Source organism: Saccopteryx bilineata, chromosome 3, assembly GCF_036850765.1.
Source record: "Saccopteryx bilineata isolate mSacBil1 chromosome 3, mSacBil1_pri_phased_curated, whole genome shotgun sequence".
In the NCBI taxonomy this organism is placed as follows: Eukaryota; Metazoa; Chordata; class Mammalia; order Chiroptera; family Emballonuridae; genus Saccopteryx; species Saccopteryx bilineata.
Genome location: NC_089492.1, coordinates 164,480,353 through 164,502,863, shown reverse-complemented (window position 1 = coordinate 164,502,863; position 22,511 = coordinate 164,480,353). Strand labels below are relative to the sequence as shown.

At 39.3% G+C, this 22,511-nt stretch overlaps 1 protein-coding gene across 15 annotated transcripts in view; it reads right to left on the bottom strand.

Moving 5' to 3' along the window:
* The window catches only part of PDE4DIP (phosphodiesterase 4D interacting protein), a 201,226-nt gene that overhangs the window by 62,366 nt on the left and 116,349 nt on the right, over positions 1 to 22,511 (bottom strand). For 8 of the 15 annotated variants that reach the window (XM_066268148.1, XM_066268149.1, XM_066268151.1 and 5 more), the window contains 11 exons: positions 21,621 to 21,740; positions 21,290 to 21,382; positions 20,954 to 21,166; positions 11,437 to 11,595; positions 9,922 to 10,035; positions 9,600 to 9,737; positions 8,750 to 8,929; positions 7,342 to 7,536; positions 3,837 to 4,004; positions 3,643 to 3,724; positions 1,257 to 1,348 (listed from right to left, as the gene is read on the bottom strand). In XM_066268148.1, the coding sequence (XP_066124245.1) occupies positions 1,257 to 1,348; positions 3,643 to 3,724; positions 3,837 to 4,004; positions 7,342 to 7,536; positions 8,750 to 8,929; positions 9,600 to 9,737; positions 9,922 to 10,035; positions 11,437 to 11,595; positions 20,954 to 21,166; positions 21,290 to 21,382; positions 21,621 to 21,740 (1,554 nt within the window). Of the gene's footprint in view, positions 1 to 1,256; positions 1,349 to 3,642; positions 3,725 to 3,836; positions 4,005 to 7,341; positions 7,537 to 8,749; positions 8,930 to 9,599; positions 9,738 to 9,921; positions 10,036 to 11,436; positions 11,596 to 20,953; positions 21,167 to 21,271; positions 21,383 to 21,620; positions 21,741 to 22,511 lie in introns of all 15 variants that reach the window. The other 7 variants (XR_010730380.1, XM_066268147.1, XM_066268139.1 and 4 more) reach the window with 1 other exon arrangement.

Sequence of the window (22,511 nt, the reverse complement as noted above, 5' to 3'; positions counted from 1 at the left end):
ATAATTTTATAATCCTGAAAACAGAACCAAACCAAAAAGCAGCCCTGCTCTGAACCGAATATATATGAGAAAAACAGGAACAGCATATGGAAACTAAGTATCTGACATGAATAAGCTTATAACCGCTAAGGTAGAGTCAAAAAGGGGGGTGGGGAAACTACGCGATTTTTAAAACCGGTATTTTAAAAATGCCACAATATTTCATATCCTCAAAACTTTAGTCATATAATGTGAGTATGTTTATAAGGATATAAATGGTGTAAAAAGATAAAATATGAGGTATAATACGATAACTTCATCACAAAAATCAACACAGGCTTTATATGATAGCTCTAACTAACCCAAAGACTTGGAACAAAAATGAGCAGTGATGCAGATTAGCCAGCTGCACTTCACTTAGAAACCATGACATTGACCGATGGCTAACACAGTTGCCATGGTAACATAAGGTGTTTTAATTTTAGTCTGGAACTCTAGTGTGACCCCAATATTTTTTCTGCATCACAGCTGGACATACAACTAACTACATAGGGAGGCAGAAGGGGAAAAAATTCTGTAAGGCTGAGAGGTCTCTTCTAAGAAAATTGATGAATACTTTAAAACTAGAAATAGAGCATAAGGGTGGGAAAAACCATTTGTTCCAGGAACTGACTACTTTAAAAGCATTTTAAGTCACAAAAGACTGAGTTTAAATCTTAGTTTTGGCATTTTGTAATTATAGGACTATTCCCCAGCTCCATATTTTAAAAAAATCCATGTTTCAGCTTTCTTCGTCTATAAACTAGGGTTGATAACACTTATGTTGCATACAATTGTAAGCATTAGTGCTAATTTAAGTACTCAATACAGCGCATTGCACATAACAAGTAATCGGCAAACATTACTGATCATTCTCAATTTCTCGTTTCATGTTTCCATAATTTCATGGATCTAAAGTAATAACTCTAAAGGTTTAGAGCAGAATGTCATTTATTCCAAGGTACTTTACGAGTATTTTATTCCAATTAGCAATGGGCAGAGAAAACTGTGTTATTTTGGCACTTAAAAAGTTTTAACAGTCCCAATTTATAAAAACAAAAGCACCTTGGAGAGGTCAGGTGTATATGAAATAATAGATATTTTTCTCCATAAAGAAAAAAAAGGCATACATTGTATTTGGACCCAGATATTATACCTGAGAACTATATTCTTTTAAATATAAACTACTTTGAAAGAAAAACCAGAATTTAGAAATTAGGCTTCACTAGAAAACTCACCCGACTTTCTCTTTCTTTTTTAGCCATGAGCTCAAGTTCCTCTTTGGCATTACTCAGTTCTTTTTCCAGCACCACAACTATGTCCAAGTCTCCTTAAATTGAAAAATAGTGTTAGTTTTAATCACTGTTAACATGTGATCTCTGCTGCCTTATTTCTCAGGGATTTACTTTGAAGACACACTCCAACAATAAAAACAACATATATGCACAGGTTTTCTTTGCAGCGTTATTTATAAAAGCAGAACACTACAAACAACCTACATGCCTATAAAAAGAAGATTAAATAAACTATAGTTTATCCACACAATTATATTATAGTTTTGGGTAATTATGGTTATATAGATAACTACCCTTGTTCTTTGGAAATACATAATGAAGTATTTAGAAATGAAGTGTCATAATGTCTACAAGTAATTTTCAAATAGCTCGGAAAAAACATATCTATGTGTGTGTACATGCAAAGAAATAATGCAAATGTGGCAAAATGTTAATTGGTGAGTTTTAATAAAAATGTATAGGGGTATTCAATATACTACTTTTGCTACTTTCTGTAGGTTTGAAATTTGCAAAATATTAAGTTGGGGAAAGGCACTTTTAAAGAAAAGGTATATAAAGAGTAAATTAAACAAATCCACCATTCTTTACTTTTTAACTAGTATAAAGTTTTCCTACTAAAAAATGACTACTTGTATGACTTATCTATGGAATTCCATAATGCCCTACACCAGTGGTTCTCAAACTTTTTGAAGTCAGGGCACATTTAAAATCCTACAAATAATTGTGGGCGCACTATATACAAATTTCTAAGAAATATGTTGTAATAATTAAGTCAAATATTAAAGAAAAAAATATAAAGTCCAAGTGTGCTTTTATGGTAATTAAATGAAATAAATACAACAAAATTAAATTTATTCTGACATTAAAAAAAAACATTTTTATGTTACATTTTTTGAGTTATGCTTTTTAGAATTTATAAAAAAGAGGGGTTAAAAAATAAAAAAGTCATCTTTTTATATATAGATAAATTCTTAGTAAGATTTAGTAAATTCGGCAGGTCCCTGCGCAAATGTGTTAAGTGTTTTCATTCTTGTGTTTATGAGAAACATGAGCCTGAGGTGTCCTAGTGATTTCTTCAATGTTTGGGCATATATTTGAAAGGCAAACTCTCATTTACTCATCAATACATTGAAGAATTCCTCTCTTTTTACTCTTAATTGTGTTGAGGGTAGAAAATCCTAATTCACATAAATAGGATGTTGAAAATTATAGTAAAATGTTCAAAGTTCTTTTAGATATTGCCACATATTCTTCTTTTTATAGAAATCCAAAAGGCTTTAAGAGACAATTCCTTATGTTTAATTATCAATCCAAAACCCCCACCAAACATATCATCTTAACTTTACACCAAACAAAGGATAGAAGAAACTTGCCTACAGTTTTTCTGGGGAACATGGGAGGTAATGTAAACAATCCAGCACCACAGCTTAACAGCCTTTTGCAAACTAATCAGGCAAGCGAGGTGGGAGGTTGGGCAGACTGTCAGCTTACAGCCGATTCCCCACACCTCTCTGTCCCCCCAAAATCTAAACTCCAAAAACCCTGTTGGTTTTTGGGTCCCCAACAGGCACATATTTCTCTGGAATACCATAGGACACACCTGGAAATCTTCTAGGGCGCACACTTTGAGAACCACTGTCCTACACTGTAACATACATACTAAATTTTTACATTCTTAATATCATTAAAAGTTGTAAACCTTTCTTATCATAGGACTATAATCACCACTTCAGTAATCATGGTGAGTCCTTACTTCTGGGACTCACTAGGGAATGGAGTTAGCCCAACCTTTTGCTCTGAGAAAGTCAGAGACTCTAATCCCAGGGATCCATTTGAACTTTGCTGCTACCATCCACAAAATCAGATTGTTTTTAGGGAGTTCAAAGCCTACAACCATCCCTTGGACGGAGGTAAGCCTGGAAAGTGACTCAATGTACACCTGGCCCTCCCAAAACTATAATGTAGATGATGTTAAGTTACAGTGAGTGTCCTCAGTCTTCTTGAAAGATACCCAGAAGGTATCAGCCCACAGTCTTGCTGTGCAGCTTTGGAAACACTACCTCCTGCATTTCTGAATCCCAGCAAAGCTATCTGAAAAGGAGGATGCAATTTCCGTGGGCTAAATTGTGTACCCAGAGCAATCACCTCAATTCAACTTAAGGAAAAGGCAGTCTTTCCTAGAATAGACATGTCTTTATCCTTTCAGGAGAATCCAAATTTAGTTTTTCCATTAAGGTAGGACAGGAAAGAGTCTTGGCCAAGCCTATTAACAGAGAATTATAAAAAGGAAAAACAGAGTTTCCTTAAGGAAATGAGATATGATACTTACCTAATGAATACCTGGGTATGCTGGTATCCTCTGTGGTAGTCAACGAAGTGCTTTCACCTCTGGAGGGCGTATGCATTGCACCCTTAAAATCAGAAGAGTTAGAGGATTTAGGAAGGTGCAGGAATGTTCTCACACAGTTCAGGTAATTATCAAACTTAGGCCTCAGAATATCTAGGCAAGCCTATAGTTCTTACTTGATCTGTCTGCTCTCCAAGATGGGGGCTGACGGAGGTCACTTCTGCTGGCTGGCTAGAGAAGACTTTTTGGGACAACATGAAGTCTTTTCCTCCTAAATATTGGCACAGGGCCTGTAATTCTGAATTCCTTTCCATTAGGGCTTGCACCATCTTCTCTGAGGCAGCCTAGTAAGGAAATCACACATAACATTAAAAAAATAGTCAAATGAAAACAAAATTTGTATTTTGATGTTATTTGTTAAAATCCAACCATTTATGAAGCTAGTGCGACTCTAGAAAATCGTTTCCTTGCTTTCAATTTATAGGGAAAAACAGCTGATGAGTGGAGAGTCTCCTGTGGGTAGAATACTGGGGAAAAAACTGAATATAACAAATGTTATTAAAGAGAAAATGATCTGAAATTGGTTTTGCTAGATCTCTATGAGACTAAGGTGTTACAATTCTGGTTTAAGTTGGGATAACAGAGTCTTTCTTTACTCTGGGGTACTGTGCTTTTGACCTAGATGTTCTTCACCAAAACATTAATTTGACTTGCTCCCTTTAGGTCTTTGCCAAATGCTACCTTATCAGATTGGCCTTTGCAGCATAGTTTATCAAAAACAGCAATCTTCTTTCTATTCCCAATTCCCTTCCTCATGCTACATTTTTAAAAATTATGCGCTTACCATTATCTGATATATCTGCTTACTGTCTCTCTGTCTCTCTGTCTCTCTCTCTCTCCCCCCACCCCCCAAGTGGATGTAAGTTTCCTAAGGGAAGGTACTATAATGTTTTGTTCAGTGCTGAATCCCAAATGGCCATGGTAGGGTTTAGCACATAGCAGGCACTCAATACATATTTACTGAATGAATCAATTACACAGAAACATTTGTATCACACTACATGAGCAGGAGAATCTGAATTTCAAAACTATCAAACTCAGCTGATTCACTACAAATCTGTTTTCTAAAACAGCTGATGGCATTGCAAGGAAGAGATCTAGAACATGATTTGTGACCATTCTCACACAGAAAGTCTGCATTTCATCAGAACATCTGGAAATAATAAACTAAGACTAAAATTACTGGAGGGGTAAAAGATGATGAATTAAAACCATTATCTATATCATAGCACAAGCTATCCATGGGGAAAATTATCACCATTTCTTTTTTTATAATTTTTAATTTGATTATTTTTTTTTTTAGAGAGAGGAAGGAAGGGAGAGAGAAAAACTGATTTGTTGCTCCACTTATTTGCGCACTCATTGGTTGATTCTTTTATTTTTTGTATTTTTCTTAAGTTGGAAATGGGGAGGCAGTCAGACTCCCGCATGCACCCGACCGGGATCCACCCAGCATGCCCACCAGGGGGCAATGCTCTGTGCCTCTGGGGTGTCACTCTGTTGCATCCAGAGCCATTCTAGCGCCTGAGGCAGAGGCCACAGAGCCATCCTCAGCGCCCGGGGCCAACTTTGCTCCAATGGAGCCTTGGCTGCGGGAGGGGAAGAGAGAGACAGAGAGGAAGGAGAGGGGGAGGGGTGGAGAAGCAGATGGGGGCTTCTCCTGTGTGCCCTGGCCGGGGCCTCATTGGTTGATTCTTGTATGTGCTCCAGCCAGGGATCGAACTCACAACCTTGGCATATTGGGACAATAATCCAACCAACTGAGCTATCTGGTCAGTTTTACATGAGAACATGAGCTCCTGTCATCATTTCTAAGGGAAATAAAAGAATAACCTTCAATTTTTAGTAAGTAAGATTTGGACTCGGATGATAACCATCACAGAGACATCAATACATTATTAACTTGCCTTATTAAAAATCTCTGTGAAGAGATTTTATGATGGGGAAAAAATGCAAATTCTTGATCCCCTCCCATACCTCCTAATTTCTAACTCTGGGGGTGAGCTTGAGAATCTCTGTTTTTAAAAGTTATTGAGGAAATTGTTATGCATGTAAAGTCTGAGAAGCAGAACTAAAAGAATAAAATCATTACTCTTCTTGAGTTGAAAAACTTTTGTAATTTCAGTCATCTCCTAGGTCCCATTATTATTATTTTTTTTTGTATTTTTTTGAAGCTGGAAACGGGGAGAGACAGACAGACTCCCACATGTGCCCGACCGGGATCCACCCGGCACGCCCACCAGGGGCCACGCTCTGCCCACCAGGGGGCGATGCTCTGCCCCTCTGGGGCGTCGCTCTGCCGCGACCAGAGCCACTCTAGCACCTGGGGCAGAGGCCAAGGAGCCATCCCCAGCAACCGGGCCATCTTTGCTCCAATGGAGCCTTGGCTGCGGGAGGGGAAGAGAGAGACAGAGAGGAAGGAGGGGGGGATGGAGAAGCAAATGGGCACTTCTCCTATGTGCCCTGGCCGGGAATCGAACCCGGGTTCCCCGCACGCCAGGCCGACGCTCTACCGCTGAGCCAACCGGCCAGGACCTGGTCCCATTATTTTACCACCGCAATGTATAATATTTCTTTCTGAGGTATAAGAAGACTAATTCTGCCTGACCTGCGGTGGCGCAGTGGGTAAAGGCATTGACCTGGAACACTGAGGTCACCGGTTCGAAACCCCAGGCTTCCCTGGTCAAGGCACATATGGGAGTTGATGCTTTCTGCTCCTCCCTCCCTTCTCTCGCTCTCTGTCTCCTCTCTCTAACATGAATAAATAAATTTAAAAAAATCTAAAAATAAATAAATAAATAAATAATAATTGAAAAAAAAAAGACTAATTCTTTCAAATTATAAATGAGTTAAAAAGAAAACTCAAATAAAGACTTATTAGCCTGTTTCCAAAGACTTAAATAATTCAAAATGATTGTGCTAGGCTCTACTCTAGAAGCAACTCTGAAGCACATGGCAGCAGGCTTCTAACAAAATAGACTGATGTCAGTGGGCCTGCGAGTTCGAGAGTGGAGGATCACTACTCCCAAAGCACAAGAAGTGTCAGAGAACCCTGTCGTCAAACAACACAGCAGATGGTTAAGACTCTAGTTCCCTCAGAAAACTGACTAGGGAGAGTCTGAGCAGCTGGTCCCTAAAATCCAGGCACAAGTCAAATGTGCCTTGAGGAGAAAGGTACATGGAAACAAGGATAAATTACAAATTTACTTTTGAAATACTTGTGTACCCTTATTTTGAGATTAATTTATCCCCTATTATGAGATTATTTATTCTCATCATGGCTTTAAAAAAATGCAAATATTTCTTTTCCTCTTAACTCAGATCTTACAAGAATTAAGATGAACTATATGTAAGTTTGTCTCTATCCACTTGAGCTCCCGGACCAGGGTGAGACATGCATTGTTTAGGCACCTTTCCAAATGCAAAGTGTTCTAAAAATATTTTATACTTTGATGATTGATGTAAAACTGTTATCTAGTTAATAGGCTAAAGGGGAAAAAACCCTAACAGAGTGAACTGTAAAATGACATAAATACATACATTACAAGGTTCAAACGCTTTCTTTTCACAGAAAGTAAGTGCACTGAGTGCCACCTCCCTGGTCTGGGCGGCAGTGCTTACACGGCTCTGCTGCTCCCGGGTACTCAGAGACTGGAGCAGGCCCTGAATCTCCAGTTCATGTTCCAGCACCAGCGTGTTGCGGTCACTCAGGAGGTCCTGCAGCATCCTTTCCTTCTGCTGCAGACGCTGGCACAGCTCCTCGGCCACCTCACTCTGCCCTGGTCCCAGTTTGCAGAGCAGCTTTGCACTAACATCCTAAGACAGAAGAAACTCTAAGTTTTGGAGGAAAGAATGCCCTCTACCTCATATCAAAGGACTTACAGGAGTCTATCATAGAAGAAAGAGCTGTGAGATTCTGAAGAACAAGTAACTATGTTCCGTTTGCTTCTGTCTCCCCAATCCAGAACAGCCTGGCAGAGAAGGCCGTAAACATGCGCTCAGTGAAAGAACACGAACAATACAGGAAAGTACTTGTAATGGCAACTGACATACTGTTTTCAGAAGTAAGACCTTTCCCAATTTGCTTTTCCCAAAAGGGCACATAATAATTCATATTAGCTGAGGATAAATACACAAGCAGTTCACTTATTTCATTTGTTTTCTCCCCAATGTAACTTTATAGGGGGAACACAAAACAATAAGCTGAAAAAGAACAGTGAGCACTACATCCATTAGCTGGGAGATGCAGTCCCTGCTTCTGCACTGAGAGGCAGTCATGGTGGCGGAAGCTGTGGAGCCACCCGCCTGGGCCGCATACTGGCTCTCTCCTCATGGGCTATGTTAATGGGTGGGGACAAGCTACTTCACTTCAGAAGTCTGTTTCTCTACCTGTAAAAGAGGGATGCACCTCATAGACTTGTGAGGATTCACTAGTTAATATCTATTAAGACTTGTGCGGATTCACTAGTTAATATCTATTAAGCTCTTAAAATGGCACATGACATAGCATGAGCACCATGACTAATAAAGGTTAGTCATTATATTGTAGGTGCATTTCAAATTCTTATTTTATTTTTCAATTCCAGTTCACATTCAACACTATTTTGTATTAGTTTCAGGTGTACATTATAGTGGTCAGACAGTCATATATGGTACTGTATACAGTGACCCTCGATATTTCCAGCACCTACCTGGACCATATAGAGTTATTAGAATGTTGCTGACTATATTCCCTGTATTGTACTGTACAACCATGAGACTATTTTGTAACTACCAATTAGTACTTCTTAATCCCTTCTGTAGGTATATTTTTAGATCTCACTAATCCTCACACAATTTCTTTGAGAAAGATAATTGTTTCCTTGAGTTTACAGAAGGGATGAAAGTCCCAGGAAAGCCAGTGACTTGCCCAGGCACAGAATGGAATGAAAGACTTGAATCACTGCTTCCCAGACCTCATGAGTCCTAAGCTAAGACTGAAATTACATAAGCACTAAACCAACTGCCTTCAAGTTAACTAAAGTCTTGCCTCCACTTCTTTGTTCCTATCATGCAGAGATGTCTGTAACTGCTGAATGATACTTTCTTGTTCCTTCTGCCAATGGCTAAATTTGGTTTCCATTTCTTCCTTCAGCCACTGGAGGTTTTGACAGGTAGCAGATAACTGTTCCACTTCCAGGCCTTTGGCCCTCAGGAGATTTTCCATACTCTACAATCACAAAGAAAGCAACCATAACTCAAAGGCCCACCCCACACATGTCAGGTTATACTAGAAACACAATCTACTTTTAAACTATCTCCTATATTATGAACTATTTTACAAAAGGAGAAAATTTAGTATCTCATCTAAAAATGCCATGGTAATCTATTTCTTGTTTTTAGAAACTCTCATCTAGCTTGTAGAGAAATACATAATAAAGTATTTTCAAGGAAGTAAGCTATACTATACAGGAAGTGAAGAACTTTAAAGTGGCAAATGGTCAGATACATAAGCTCTAAAATATTCAAAAATAGCCCACAGTAAGTATTAATAAAGTCAATAAGTGTTCTCTGGTTGTGGCTATACATGGACATGTATGTGACATTATTAACAAAGCTACAATAGTTGCACCCTAGTGATGGTTATGTAAAAGTATACAGATATTGACAAGTATTAGAAATTAATTGGGACCACGTATGGAATATCCACTGCCTCCCCCTACAAATTTCATGAAAGTGCTAAAACTTCTCACTTCTTATTATAAAGATGAAACTAATAACTGTTAATTTTTGGTTTTGTATTGTTTTTCTTATAAAGCAAATACGCTGGTTTTCAGAACAATGATGCTTCAGGAATCTAAGGAGAGGGATGCCAAGTCACAGCAGATTGTGCCTTTTACCTGCATGGTAGCTTCATTGGAGGAGAGGATTCCACGCAGTCTCTCTAAGTCGTGATCGCGCTCTCTCATGGCTAGATGAAGTTGCCGCAGCTCTTTCTCTTTTTCTTCTAGAGTGGAGAACTTTTCATCTATAGCCCGCTGCAAGGAAAGCAAGAATCCTAAGGCTCCTTAATAGCTACTATTCTGATCACCCTTTTTCATAAGAATCCAAATAGAAAGGAATGGAGAATTGACTCTGAAAGCATCAAATCAGTAGACACAGATTTCTATAGGACTTATGTGGGCAAATACATAGCACCATGAGCAAAATTATGGGACATACCTCTAGAGCAACATCTCTATCTTGTATTCGCTGCCGCAGTTTCTCAAGCAACATTTCATTTGCTTCAAGGGATTTCTCTGAATTATCTCGATATTGCAGGAGCTCCCGAAATTCCTAGTGAGACCACAAAATATTTTCCTTTATTCACTTATCCAATATTAACTGAATTCCCATCCTCTGCCAAGCAATTTATTAGTTATTCAGGATAAAGAACAAAATGTGATCACTTTCCAGGGGGAAAGTGATTTCCCACAGTTTGGCAGAGATACAAAACATAAATTTTTAACTATTTTGCATCACATATATGTATGTGTATAGATACATAATAAATGAAGTATTTTGGAGGAATTAGGCTATAGTATTCAGGAAGTAAAGAACTTCTTTAAGACGTGGCAGACAGTTAAATATATATGCTCGAAAAGAAATATTCAAAAATAGCCAATGGTAAATATTAATAAAATAAAAAAGTGGTCTGATTGTGGCCATACACAGACAGATATATAATATTAATGACAAAGCCACAATATAACACATAGTATACATACACACACACACACACACACAGCTAGCTAGCTACTAGGGCAGGGGTCAGGAACCTATGGCCTACAAGCCAGATGTGGCTCTTTTGATGGCTGCATCTAGCTCGCAGACAAATCTTTAATAAAAAAATAACATTAAAAATATAAAACATTCTCACTTATTACAATCCATTCATTTCCTACTGCTCATGTTCATGGTTGCAGGTGGCTGCAGCCAATCACAGCTGTCCTCCGGGACATCACCAAATTTTTATTGGATAGTGCGTAAAGTACACAGGTCGCTGTATGGCTATCACGGAATTACATTTTAAAATATGTGGCATTCATGGCTCTCTCAGCCAAAAAGGTTCCTGACCCCTGTACTAGGGGAACACAGGATGTATTGTCTAACTCTGCCTAAAGGTGTCACTAAAGATCTCACAAAAGATTACTTTTGCTCCATCTTGAAATGACTAGCAGTTGCTCAAGTAAAGAGGCGGCGAAGGTACTTCTAACAGAGTAAAAATATACGCACAATATATGCATACTATAAAACTACTGTATGCACAGAGAAATGTAAGGGATTCAACATGACTGCAGCTTACAGTAGCTGGTAGAAATGAGCACTGCTTTTTTTTTTACTGTTTCATTTCCCCCTAAAACTTTCCTTTTACCATCTGGGGAAACTTCTATACAGATGTCTTCTACTAGACTGAAAGCAGTGGCCATGTCTCGTCTTCCTAGCACTTAGCATACTTTCTGTCTCACAGAGGTGCTTAATAGCTATTTGCTGACTATTTATTGCCTATAGCTTATATTTCTTTTTTCCTACACTTCCTGTCAGCATCTTGGTTCACAGATTATACCTTCTATTATTTTAAACCCACCCGACTCTACTCCCACTAGTGCACAGGTGGACCGCTATCTTGAGATGATGTGAACAGGAACTTCAGAGCTCTATGTGCCCAGTCTCAGCTGTAATCACTATGTGACTCACCTCAAGCAGCTGCTCTCTGTGACTCAGACTCTGGTTCAGGTGCTGAATGTGTTGCTCCTGGGTTCGAATCTCACTATACTTTTCAGCCTTTGAGGAACGAAGCTGTTGGCTCTTATTCTGCAGTTCTCCCTGTAGCTGCTGCAAGGCTTTCTGCAATTCCTGAATTAAACAGATTCCCTTTGTTAGTTATATTATTATCTGAATTTTTTAAGTTTATTTGTGCCAAGCTGACGACATAAGCAAGGTATCAAATGCACCCTCAAGTTCTTTTTTTACACAATCTAAAGTTTTCACATGATCATTAGCTACGGAGGCCTTAAAACTTTACAGACAGCCCTGGCCAGCAGTGCAGTGGATACAGCATCTTCTATCCCTGGGGTCACAGGACTGAGCCCCAGTCAGGGCACATATGAGAAGCAATCAAGGCACAACTAAGTGGAACTAAGAGTTAATGCTTTCTCTCTCTCTTTCCATACCCTGTCCCCTCTCTCTCAAAAAAAAAGAAAAGAAAAAAGAAAAATTCCAGACATGTAAAATGAAATATAAAGTAACAGAAAGTGCTCCTTGTTCCACTTAGTTGTTCTTTCTTTCTTTCTTTAAGTTGTGCACTCACTGATTCCTTCTCATACATGCCCTGACTGGAGATCGAACCCATAGCCTTGGTGTGCTGGGCAACACTTTATCCACTGAGCACCTTGACAGGGCTAAATGTGCCTTTTTTTTTAAAATTTATTCATTTTAGAGAGGAGAGACAGAGAGAGAGAGAAGGGGAAAGGAGCAGGAAGCATCAACTCCCATATGTGCCTTGACCAGGCAAGCCCAGGGTTTCAAACCAGCGACCTCAGTGTTCCTGGTCAACACTTTATTCTCTGTGCCACCACAGGTCACACTAAAAGTGCCATTCTTAAAATTATTCAGAAATATTGTACATGAATCAAATAGAATATGGGAAATTGTTGGAAATTGTGGAAATTATAGAAAATTGTAGAACATTGTGGGAAGTGTGGATGGGATTAAGATTTGGTATTATATATAGTTCAATACTGATTTTCTGGCTTAAAAATGATAGACCTCTAAAACTACTAAGGAGGACTCCATTCCACTGTAAACGTGGATCCTTTTTTTGTTTTATTTTATTATTATTGGTTTTAATTTATTGTGTTTACATAGTTACATGTGTACGCCCAAATATATCTCACTCCCCCCTTGTTCTCCTTGATACCCCTTTTTGCCCCCCTCCCCTACCACTTTCCACCCTTTTCTCCATGATTTACTATCCTGCTCTCTAGCTCTCTGTGCTATGTTTATATACTTTCACTAATGTCTTTCCTTTATTTGATCCCCTCCTCTCTTCCCCTTTCCCTCTGGACTCTTTAACGCTTTCTCTGCCTCTATTCTGTTCCTCAGTTCTCATTGTTCATTAGATTCCTCATTTGAGTGAGGTCATATGATATTTTTCTTTCTCTGCCTGGCTTATTTCATTTAGCATAATAGACTCCAGGTCCATCCATGTTGCCACAAAGTGTAAGATTTCCTTCTTTTTCGTGGCCATGTAGTATTCCATTGGTGTATATGTACCATTGCTTTTTAATCCACCCGTCCACTGACAGCCACTTGGCTGTTCCCAGATCTTGACTATTGTAAACAATGCTCCAATAAACATGGGGGTGCATTTCTTCTTTTGAATCAGTGATTTGTCATTCTTAGAATATATTCCTAGAAGTGGGATAGCTAGGTCAAAAGGCAGTTCTATTTTTAGTTTTTTGAGGAATCTCCATATTGTTTTCCACAGTGGCTGCAACAGTCTGCATTGCCACCAGCAGTGCAGGAGGGTTCCCTTTTCTCCACATCCTCACCAGCACTTGTTATGTGTTACTTTGTTAATGAGCACCATTCTGACTGCTGTGAGGTGGTATCTCATTGTGTTTTTAATTTGCATTTCTTTAATGATTAGTGATGAACATTTTTTCATATGCCCATTGGACTTCTGTATGTCCTCTTTAGAGAAGTGTCTTTTCAGTTCTTTTGCTCAATTTTTGGATTCTTTACTTTCCTGGTATTGAGTTTTACAAGTTCTTATAGATTTTGGTTATTAACCCCTTATCGGATGTGTTGGTGAATACGTTTTTCCATTGTGTGGGTTGTCTTTTTATTCTATTCATATTGTCTTTAGCTGTGCAAAAGCTTTTTAGTTTGATATAGTCCCATTTGTTCATCCTGCCCTTTATTTCACTTGCCTGTGGAGTTAAATCAGCAAATATATTGCTGCGAGATATGTTGGATAGCTTACTGCCTATGTTTTCTTCCAAGATGATCATGGTTTCACAACTTACATTCAAGTCTTTTATCCATTTTGAGTTTATTTTTGTGAATGGTGTAAACTGTGATCTAGTTTCATTTTTTTTTTTTTTTTTGCATTTTTCTGAAGCTGGAAACGGGGAGAGACAGTCAGACAGACTCCCGCATGCGCCCGACTGGGATCCACCCGGCACGCCCACCAGGGGGCGATGCTCTGCCCCTCCGGGGCGTTGCTCTGTCGTGACCAGAGCCACTCTAGCGCCTGGGGCACCTTTGCTCCAATGGAGCCTTGGCTGCGGGAGGGGAAGAGAGAGACAGAGAGGAAGGAGAGGGGGAGGGGTGGAGAAGCAGATGGGCGCTTCTCCTGTGTGCCCTGGCCGGGAATCAAACCCGGGACTTCTGCACGCCAGGCCGACGCTCTACCACTGAGCCAACTGGTCAGGGCCCTAGTTTCATTTTTTTGCATGTATTTGTCCAATTTTTCCAGCACCATGTTAAAGAGACTGTCTTTTTTTTTTTAAGATTTTATTTATTCATTTGAGAGGAAGAAGAGAGAGAGAGAGAGAGAGAGAGAGAGAGAGAAGGGAGGAGGAGCAGGAAGCATCAACTCCCATATGTTCCTAGACCGGGTGAGCCCAGGGCTTCGAACCAGTGACCTCAGCAATTCCAGGTTGACACTTTATCCACTGCGCCACCACAGGTCAGGCCAAGAGACTGTCTTTACTCCACTGTATGCTTTTACTTCCTTTGTCAAATATCAGTTGACAATAAAAATGTGAGTTTATTTCTGGGTTCTCTGTTCTGTTTCATTGATCTATATGCCTCTTCTTATGCCAGTACCAGGCTGTTTTAAGTACAATGGCCTGTAGTATAACTTGATTATCAGGAAGTGTGATACCTCCCACTTTATTCTTCCTTTTCAATATTGCTGAGGCTATTCGTGTTCTTTTTTTGGTTCCATATAAATTTTTGGAATATTTGTTCTATATCTTTGAAGTATGACATTGGTAATTTAATAGGAATTACATTGAATTTGTATATTGCTTTGGGTAGTATAGACATTTTTTAAATTATTTTTTTTAATTTATTTATTCATTTTAGAGGAGACAGAGAGAGAGAGACAGAGACAGAGAGAGAAGGGGGAAGGAGTAGCAAGCATCAACTCCCATATGTGCCTTGACTGGGCAAGCTCGGGGTTTTGAACTGGCAACTTCATTGTTTCGGGTCGACGCTTTATCCACTGCACCACCGCAGGTCAGGCCAGTATAGACATTTTAATGATTATTTATTCTTCCTAATCATGAACACAGTATGTGCTTTCACTTATTTGTATCTTCCTTGATTTCTTTTATCAATGTTTTATAATTTTCCGAGAACAGGTCTTTAACCTCCTTGGTTAAATTTACTCCTAGTTACTTTATTTTTTTTTGGTGTAATAGTGAAGGGGATTGTTTCCTTAATATTTCTTTCTGACATTTCATTGTTGGTGTATATAAATGTCACTGATTTCTGAATATTGACTTTATAACCTGCCACCTTGCTGAATTCATTATCAGTTCCAGTAGTTTTCTGACTGAGATTTTAGGGGTTTTCTATGTACAGTATCAAGTCATAAGCAAATAATGATAGTTTTACTTCTTTTCCAATTTGGATGCCTTTTATTTCTTCTTCTTGTCTGATTGCTGTGACTAGGACTTCCAGGACTATGTTGAATAAGAGTGGTGAAAGGGGGTACCCCTGCCTTGTTCCTGATCTTAAGGGGATTGCTTTTCATTTTTGCCTATGGAGTATGATGTTGGCTGTGGGTTTGTCATAAATGGCCTTTATCATGTTGAGGTATGTTCCCTGTATTCCCACTTTGCTGAGAGTTTTGATCATAAATGGGTGCTGGATTATTATCAAATGCTTTTCCTGCATCTATTGTTATTATCATGTGGTTTTTATCCATTCTTTTGTTTATGTGATGAATCACATTGATTTGTGAATATTGTACCAGCCTTGCCTCCCTAGAAGAAATCCCACTTGATCATGATGTATGATTATTTTTCATGTATTCCTGGATCTAATTTGCTAATATTTTGTTGAGAATTTTAGCATCTAAGTTCATCAGGGATATTGGCCTATAGTTTTCTTTCTTTGTAGTGTCTTTACCTAGTTTTGGAATAAGGATTATGTTCGCTTCATAAAAGGAGTTTGGAAGTTTTCCCTCCTCTTGAATTTTCTGAAATAGCTTGAGAACGATAGGAGTTAGTTCTTCTTTGAATATTTGGTAAAATTCGCCTGTGAAGCCATCAGGCCCAGGGCTTTTGTTTGTTGGGAGTTTTTGGGTTTTTTTAAATAAATTTTTATTTTATTTATTCATTTTAGAGAGGAGAGAGAGGGAGAGGGAGAGAGAGACGGGGGAGTGGGGAGCTGGAAGCATCAACTCCCATATGTGCCTTGACCAGGCAAGCCCAGGGTTTCGAACTGGCAACCTCAGCATTTCCAGGTCGACGCTTTATCCACTGCACCACCACAGGTCAGGCCCCTGTTGGGAGTTTTTTGATAACTGTTTCAATCTCTTTTGGTGTAATCTGTCTGTTTAGGTTTTCTGATTCTTCCATACTGATTTTTGAATGCTTATATTTTTCAAGGAATTTATCCATTTCATCAAGGTTGTCCCATTTTGGGGCATACAGTTCTTCACAGTATTGTCTTACAATCCTTTGAATTTCTGCTGTGTCAGTTGTTACGTCTCACTCATTTCTAATTTTATTTATTTGAGCCCTCTTTTTTTCTTGGAAAATCTGGATAAAGGTTCATCAATTTTGTTTACCTTTTCAAAGAACCAGCTCTTGGTTTCATTGATCTGTATTGGTGTTTTGTTTTGGTTTGTTGGGATTTTTTTTGCCTCTATGTCATTTATTTCCACTCTGATCTTTATTTCTTTCCTTCTACATCCTCTTAACTTTACTTGCTGGGTTTTTTTCTAGTTTTTTTAGGTGCAAGATGAAGTTGTTAATTTGAGCTTTTGCTTGCTTCTTAAGCTATGCCTGTAATGCTATGAACTTCCCTCTCAGGGCTGCTTTTACTGTGTCCCACAAATTTTGAGTTGTTGTATGTTCATTTTCATTTGTTTCAAGAAATTTTTTTATTTCTTCCTTGATCTCATTGTTAACCCATTCATTATTTAATAGCATGCTATTCAGTCTCCAAGTGTTTGAATGTTTTTCAGTTTTTCTATTGTAGTTGATTTCTAGTTTCATGCCGTTGTGGTCAGAGAAGGTGCTTGATACGATTTCAATCTTCTTAAATTTATTAAGACTTGTTTTGTGTCCTAACGTGTGGTCTGTCCTAGAGAATGTACTATGAGCATTTGAAAGGAATATATATTCTGCTGCTTTGGGGTTAAAGGTTCTGAAGATATCTATTAAATCCAGTTGATCTAGTGTGTCATTTAAGGCAACTGTTTCTTTGTTAATTTTCTGTCTGGAGATTCTATCCAATGATATTAGTGGGGTATTAAAATCCCCTACTATTATAGTATTGCTGTTAATCTTGCCTTTTTTGTCCATCAAAATCTGTTTTATATTTAGGTGCTCCTATATTAGGGGCATATATATTCATAATAGTTATATCTTCCTGTTGTAATGCTCCTTTTATCATTATGTAGTGACCTTTTTTTCTCTTACTATATCCTTTTTTTTTAAGTTTATTTTGTCAGATATAAGTATTGCTACCCCAGCTTTTATTTCCTTTCCGTTTGCATGAAATATTTATTTCCATCCCTTTACTCAGTCTATGTTTAGCTTTTGTTTTGAGGTGTGTCTCTTTTAGACAGCATATGTACTGGTCCTGTTTTCTTATCCATGCAGCTACCCTATGTCTTTTGATTGTAGCATTTAATCTATTTACATTTAAGGTTATTATTGATATGTAGTTGTTTGTTGTCATTTTATTCTTTAGATCTATAATCCTTTTTCTCGATTTTTTTTCCTTTGCTCTTTCTACAGCAGGCCCCTTAACATTTTCTGCAGTACTGGTTTGGTTGTAATGAATTCCTTGAGTTTTTATTTTGTCTGAGAAGCTTTTTATTTCTCTTTCAATTTTAAACAATAATCTTGCTGGATAAAGAAGTCTTGGTTGTATGACCTTGTTCTGCATTATTTTAAATATTTGTTGCCATTCCCTTCTGGCCTCAAGTGTTTCTGTTAAAAAGTCGGATGTCATCGTTATGGGGGCTCCTCTATAGGTAATTGACTTCATTTCTCTTGCTGCTAATAGTATTTTTTCTTTATCTCTTAACTTTAGTATTTTAATTATGATGTGTCTTGATGTAGGCCTCACTGGGTTTCTTTTTATTGGGACTCTCTGTGCTTCTTGAACTTGTGTGACTTTTTTCCTTCATCAATTTAGGAAAGTTTTCAGCTATGATTTCTTCAAACGTTTCTCTATCCCTTGTTCTTTCTCTTCTCCTTCACGAACCCCTATGATGCGGATGCTATTTCTCTTCATATTGTCACAGAGTTGTCTTATAGTTTCCTCAGCCTTTTTGAACCTCTTTTCTTTTTGCTGCTGTTTCTGTGTTTTTGTTTATCTTGTCCTCTAATTCATTGATTCGATCCTCTGCTTCATCCAGCCTACTGTTGATTCCTTCTAGTGTAGTTTTTATTTCTGATATTGTAATTGTTATTTCTGATTGATTCTTTTTTGATTTCAGTGTCCTTTTTGATGCTTGCAATTTCTTTATTTAGTTGCTCATTAGGTCCATCCATTCTAGCTTAGGATCCTTAAACATCCTAACAATCATTATTTTAAACTCTGCATCTGGTAATTTGATTACTTCCATCTCATTCAGTTATTTTTCTGGTTTTTTTTCTTGATTCATATAGTTTACATTCCTCTGTCTTCCCATTCTTTCTGTGTGTGGTTTGCAAGCTTGTTAAGAGTTGTGGGTCTGAGGTTGGTTTATGGAATGTGGTTTCTTCTCCAGGACTTTATTCCTCAGTCTCTGCTGGTTGCTTGGATTTTAATTCTCCTTAACTAGTAGAGCCGCTTAAAAGTCTTAATTTCCCTGCTGTTTGCCAAGTCCAGCAGGAAGCATCTATGTTTGCTGATCCCAGCAGGGGGCTTCTCTGTTTAGGAGGGGAGAAGTGGGCATATCTTGGGGTTTTTTGTTGTTGTTGTTGTTTTTGCTTTTAGCCCCAGCTGAAACTATGTCCAGGAATGTGGTGGGTGTGGCCTCTAAAAAACTGAAAGTGTGTTCTGACCAGTGCCTCTCTGGGGGTGGTGTGTGTTCTTAGTATGAAGGGGGAGGTGTAGCTCAGATCTCCCTGGAAAACTGAGTCACTGCCCCTCCCCTTTACTTCCTCCTTTCTGAACAACCTTTCCTGCTTATTGGAGCTGGAAAGCTTTTTGGAGGTGGGTCAACTGGTTCCACACTAGACTTGTACAGGGTGGAGGGAGCAACCCCTTTCCCAGCTATGGCTGCCTGGGCACTGGAGAATGAGTTAGCTCAGCTCAAATTTTCTTCTCCCCATCACTGTTTGTTCCCCGTGTCTCACTCTCCCCACTCTCCTCATGCAAGACCAGTCCTCTCAGCCCTCCATGCCCCCGGAGTCCCAAGCAAGTGGCTGTGAGCATATTTTCTGTGCACTTTCTTTTGCCAGCCACTTCCCACAGACAGAACTCTCGCTCTTCTCCCCACTCAATGCTGTCAGGCTGTCTCCTCCAGTTCCTGTGTTTCTAGCCTGAGGCTCTGGTCCTGAGACTGAGGACCCCCACCTCTCCTTGCAACGAGAGCCCTTCTGGACCCTCAGCCTCAGCCTCGCCTTGCTCCTGGGAATGAGAGAGCCCCCACCATGTCCCCGCACTCCCTACCAGGACTGCTGTGGATTCTTCTGTGCTCCTTGGTTTTCGAGTCCTGATCTTTTAATCCAAAGTTGGTTTTAAACGATGGTTGTTCTTAAATTAATTTGTTTGGTCATGGGAGGTGGTAGTCTGTTTGTCTGCCTACTCCGCTGCCATCTTGGAATCTCAAAGTCCACTTATCTTTATTATTCTCATTTTCTAAGACTCTCCACCAACAAGCTGAGTACCTGTTGGGTTGGAGCAGACAGGACTAATTGAGACTGCAGAGACAGCACCGCAACTGCCTCAGAGTTAACCTGGATCCTTTATAATAAGCTCAAGGATAGGATATTTCTACCATCCTTTTAAATCTAAAAAAAAAAAATGATAGTATATGCTCTAATCTAACAAGATGAAGAAACCATTAAAAATTATGTGTTTTATTTAAAAATATACACAGTTAATGGTGCATGCCATTCCTTTGACCTTGGTTGTTCTTCCCCCATTTCTTTCTCAATGACTTATACCCATCCTTTAAGAATAACTGCAGTCTGACCAGGCGGTGGCTCAGCGAATAGAGTGTTGGATGGGGAGGCAGAGGACACAGGTTCGAAACCCTGAGTTGCTGGCTTAAGCGCGGGCTCACCAATTTGAGCCCAAAGGTCACTAGCTTGAAGCCCAAGGTCACTGGCTTGAGCAAGGGGTCATTCGCTCTGCTCTAACCCCCAGTCAAGGCACAAATAAGAAAGTAATCGATGAATGACTAAAGTGCCGCAATGAAGAATTGGTGCTTCTCTCTCTCTTCCTGTCTGTCTCTGTCTGTTACACACACAAAAAAAGAATAACTTCATATATTGTCTCCTTCATAAAGCTTTCCGAGACTCCCTTCCTCTGCCTCCTCTATTTTGTAGAGGGCCCCAGACTCATCCTGCCTACAGCACTTACCACACTGAAATTCTACGTGACTGTATTATACTAAATTACAAGTAGGCCTGACCTGTGGTGGCGCAGTGGGATAAAGCGTCGACCTGGAACACTGAGATCGCCGGTTCGAAACCCTGGGCTTACCTGGTCAAGGCACATATGGGAGTTGATGCTTCCTGCTCCTCCCCCTTCTCTCTTTCTCTCTCCCCCCTCTCTCTAAAAATCAATAAATAAAGTATTTTTTTAAAAAATTACAAGTAACTTATGAGAAAATTGCCTGTGATATTCACTCTTGATTTTCTGGAACACAGCCCAATATTCAGCACACAGTATGAGGGCAACAAATGTTGAACTGAATTACTCAGATTAAGCAAGTGACTAAAGGTTTCAACATTGACTGTCCTGATAAAATTTTATCATCAGAGCAAAGTCGGCAGGCAGGGCCACAGAATGATTAATGGCTTACCTGGTTATGTTTCTGAGAAGCCTCCTTCTGCTGTTCCTGCTCGTGGGCTGCAGCCTCTACAAACTGCATACTGCGCTTGGCCTCAGCCAGCTGGCGTTCTCTGTGCCGCACGGCCCTCTGGAGCTTCTGGATTTCCAGCTGGCTGCAGAATAAAGTGCTCTGAAGGTCAAGTAGAGCCACCTGCTGCTGAGCGGGAGCAGTTCCCTCTGCACTCTGCAAAGAGTAAGAATCATGATCACAAGGGTAGTGGGCACTGGGTGGCTGAGACCAACAAAATAAGACTGACAGAGAATGGCACACCCTCCACGGGAGTCTTGCCTGTGTGAACCCACATACATGAAGCTGTCCAAGCTGGCTCTGGTGCAGCATTTCTCGAAGCTTGGCCATTGTGTCGTTTTGACCTTCAATCACCTGGTACAACTCCTCAATCTGAAAAGGAGAGTGGGAATACAAACCATGTTAGTACACTAAATATGAATTCCATTTTCTTGCCTGTACTAATTTTGGTAATAGGACTATTCTGAAACAACAATTTAGGTTAAGCTACAATTTCCCTGGGGTAAGATGTTAGTCTGCCAATATCCATTTGTACAAAAATATAGAATATATGGTGATTTGGATGTGACAAATCACTTCCTCGCAGGTCCTTGATTGACAAATACTTTACCTCACTTTCCCTGCTTTTCAGAGTTTCTCTCAGGTTCTGAATGATACCATCTTGCTTCTGAGATGACTCTTGAGCAGATTTAAGTTCACAGCTTATTTCATTCAGTTTCTCTTGAAGAATCTGAATTCAGAAAAGTACAGTGGTTTGTCAGGTCAGTGATTTCTTTTAACCTCAAATGCAGCCATAAAATCGTCCCTCACATTTAGGTTTAAAGGATTTCTTGGGGGAATATTTCTTGTTAATTTCCCCACATACAGTGACCATTAACATCCTAAGCCAATCAGCAGAAGAAAGTAGAAGGAAACATGACATACTTCCTTCCACACTCTGATTTAGTCGTAGTCAACCTGGTCCCTACCGCCCACTAGTAGGCGTTCCAGCTTTCATGGTGGGCAGTAGCAGAGCAACCAAAGTATAAATAAAAAGATAGATTTAACTATAGTAAGTTGTTTTATAAAGATTTATTCTGCCAAACTTAGCAAAAATCCAACATAAAGTACTTGGTAAGTAATTATTATTATATGCTTTAACTTGCTGTGATTCTGCTTTATAAATTTTATAAAGTAAAGTTACTTCCCTACTTTATAAATCACCATTACTGTGGAACCAGTGGGTGGTTAGAAAATTTTACTAATAACAGAGACACAAAAGTGGGCAGTAGGTATAAAAAGGTTGACTACCCCTGATCTAATTGCTTCAATTCTCACGCACTGTGCTTTCTCCATGATGGCAGCCATACCGGGCACTGGTCCACGTGATCCACTGTGGTTCCCTCACACAAAAACCAAGGAGCTTCTGCTATCTAATCTAGGGCAGGACTACAACAGGCCAGAAGCTCAGCATCCCAAATTATGGGACTCTTTTTCTAAGCAGATGTTAAAATCCACAGGC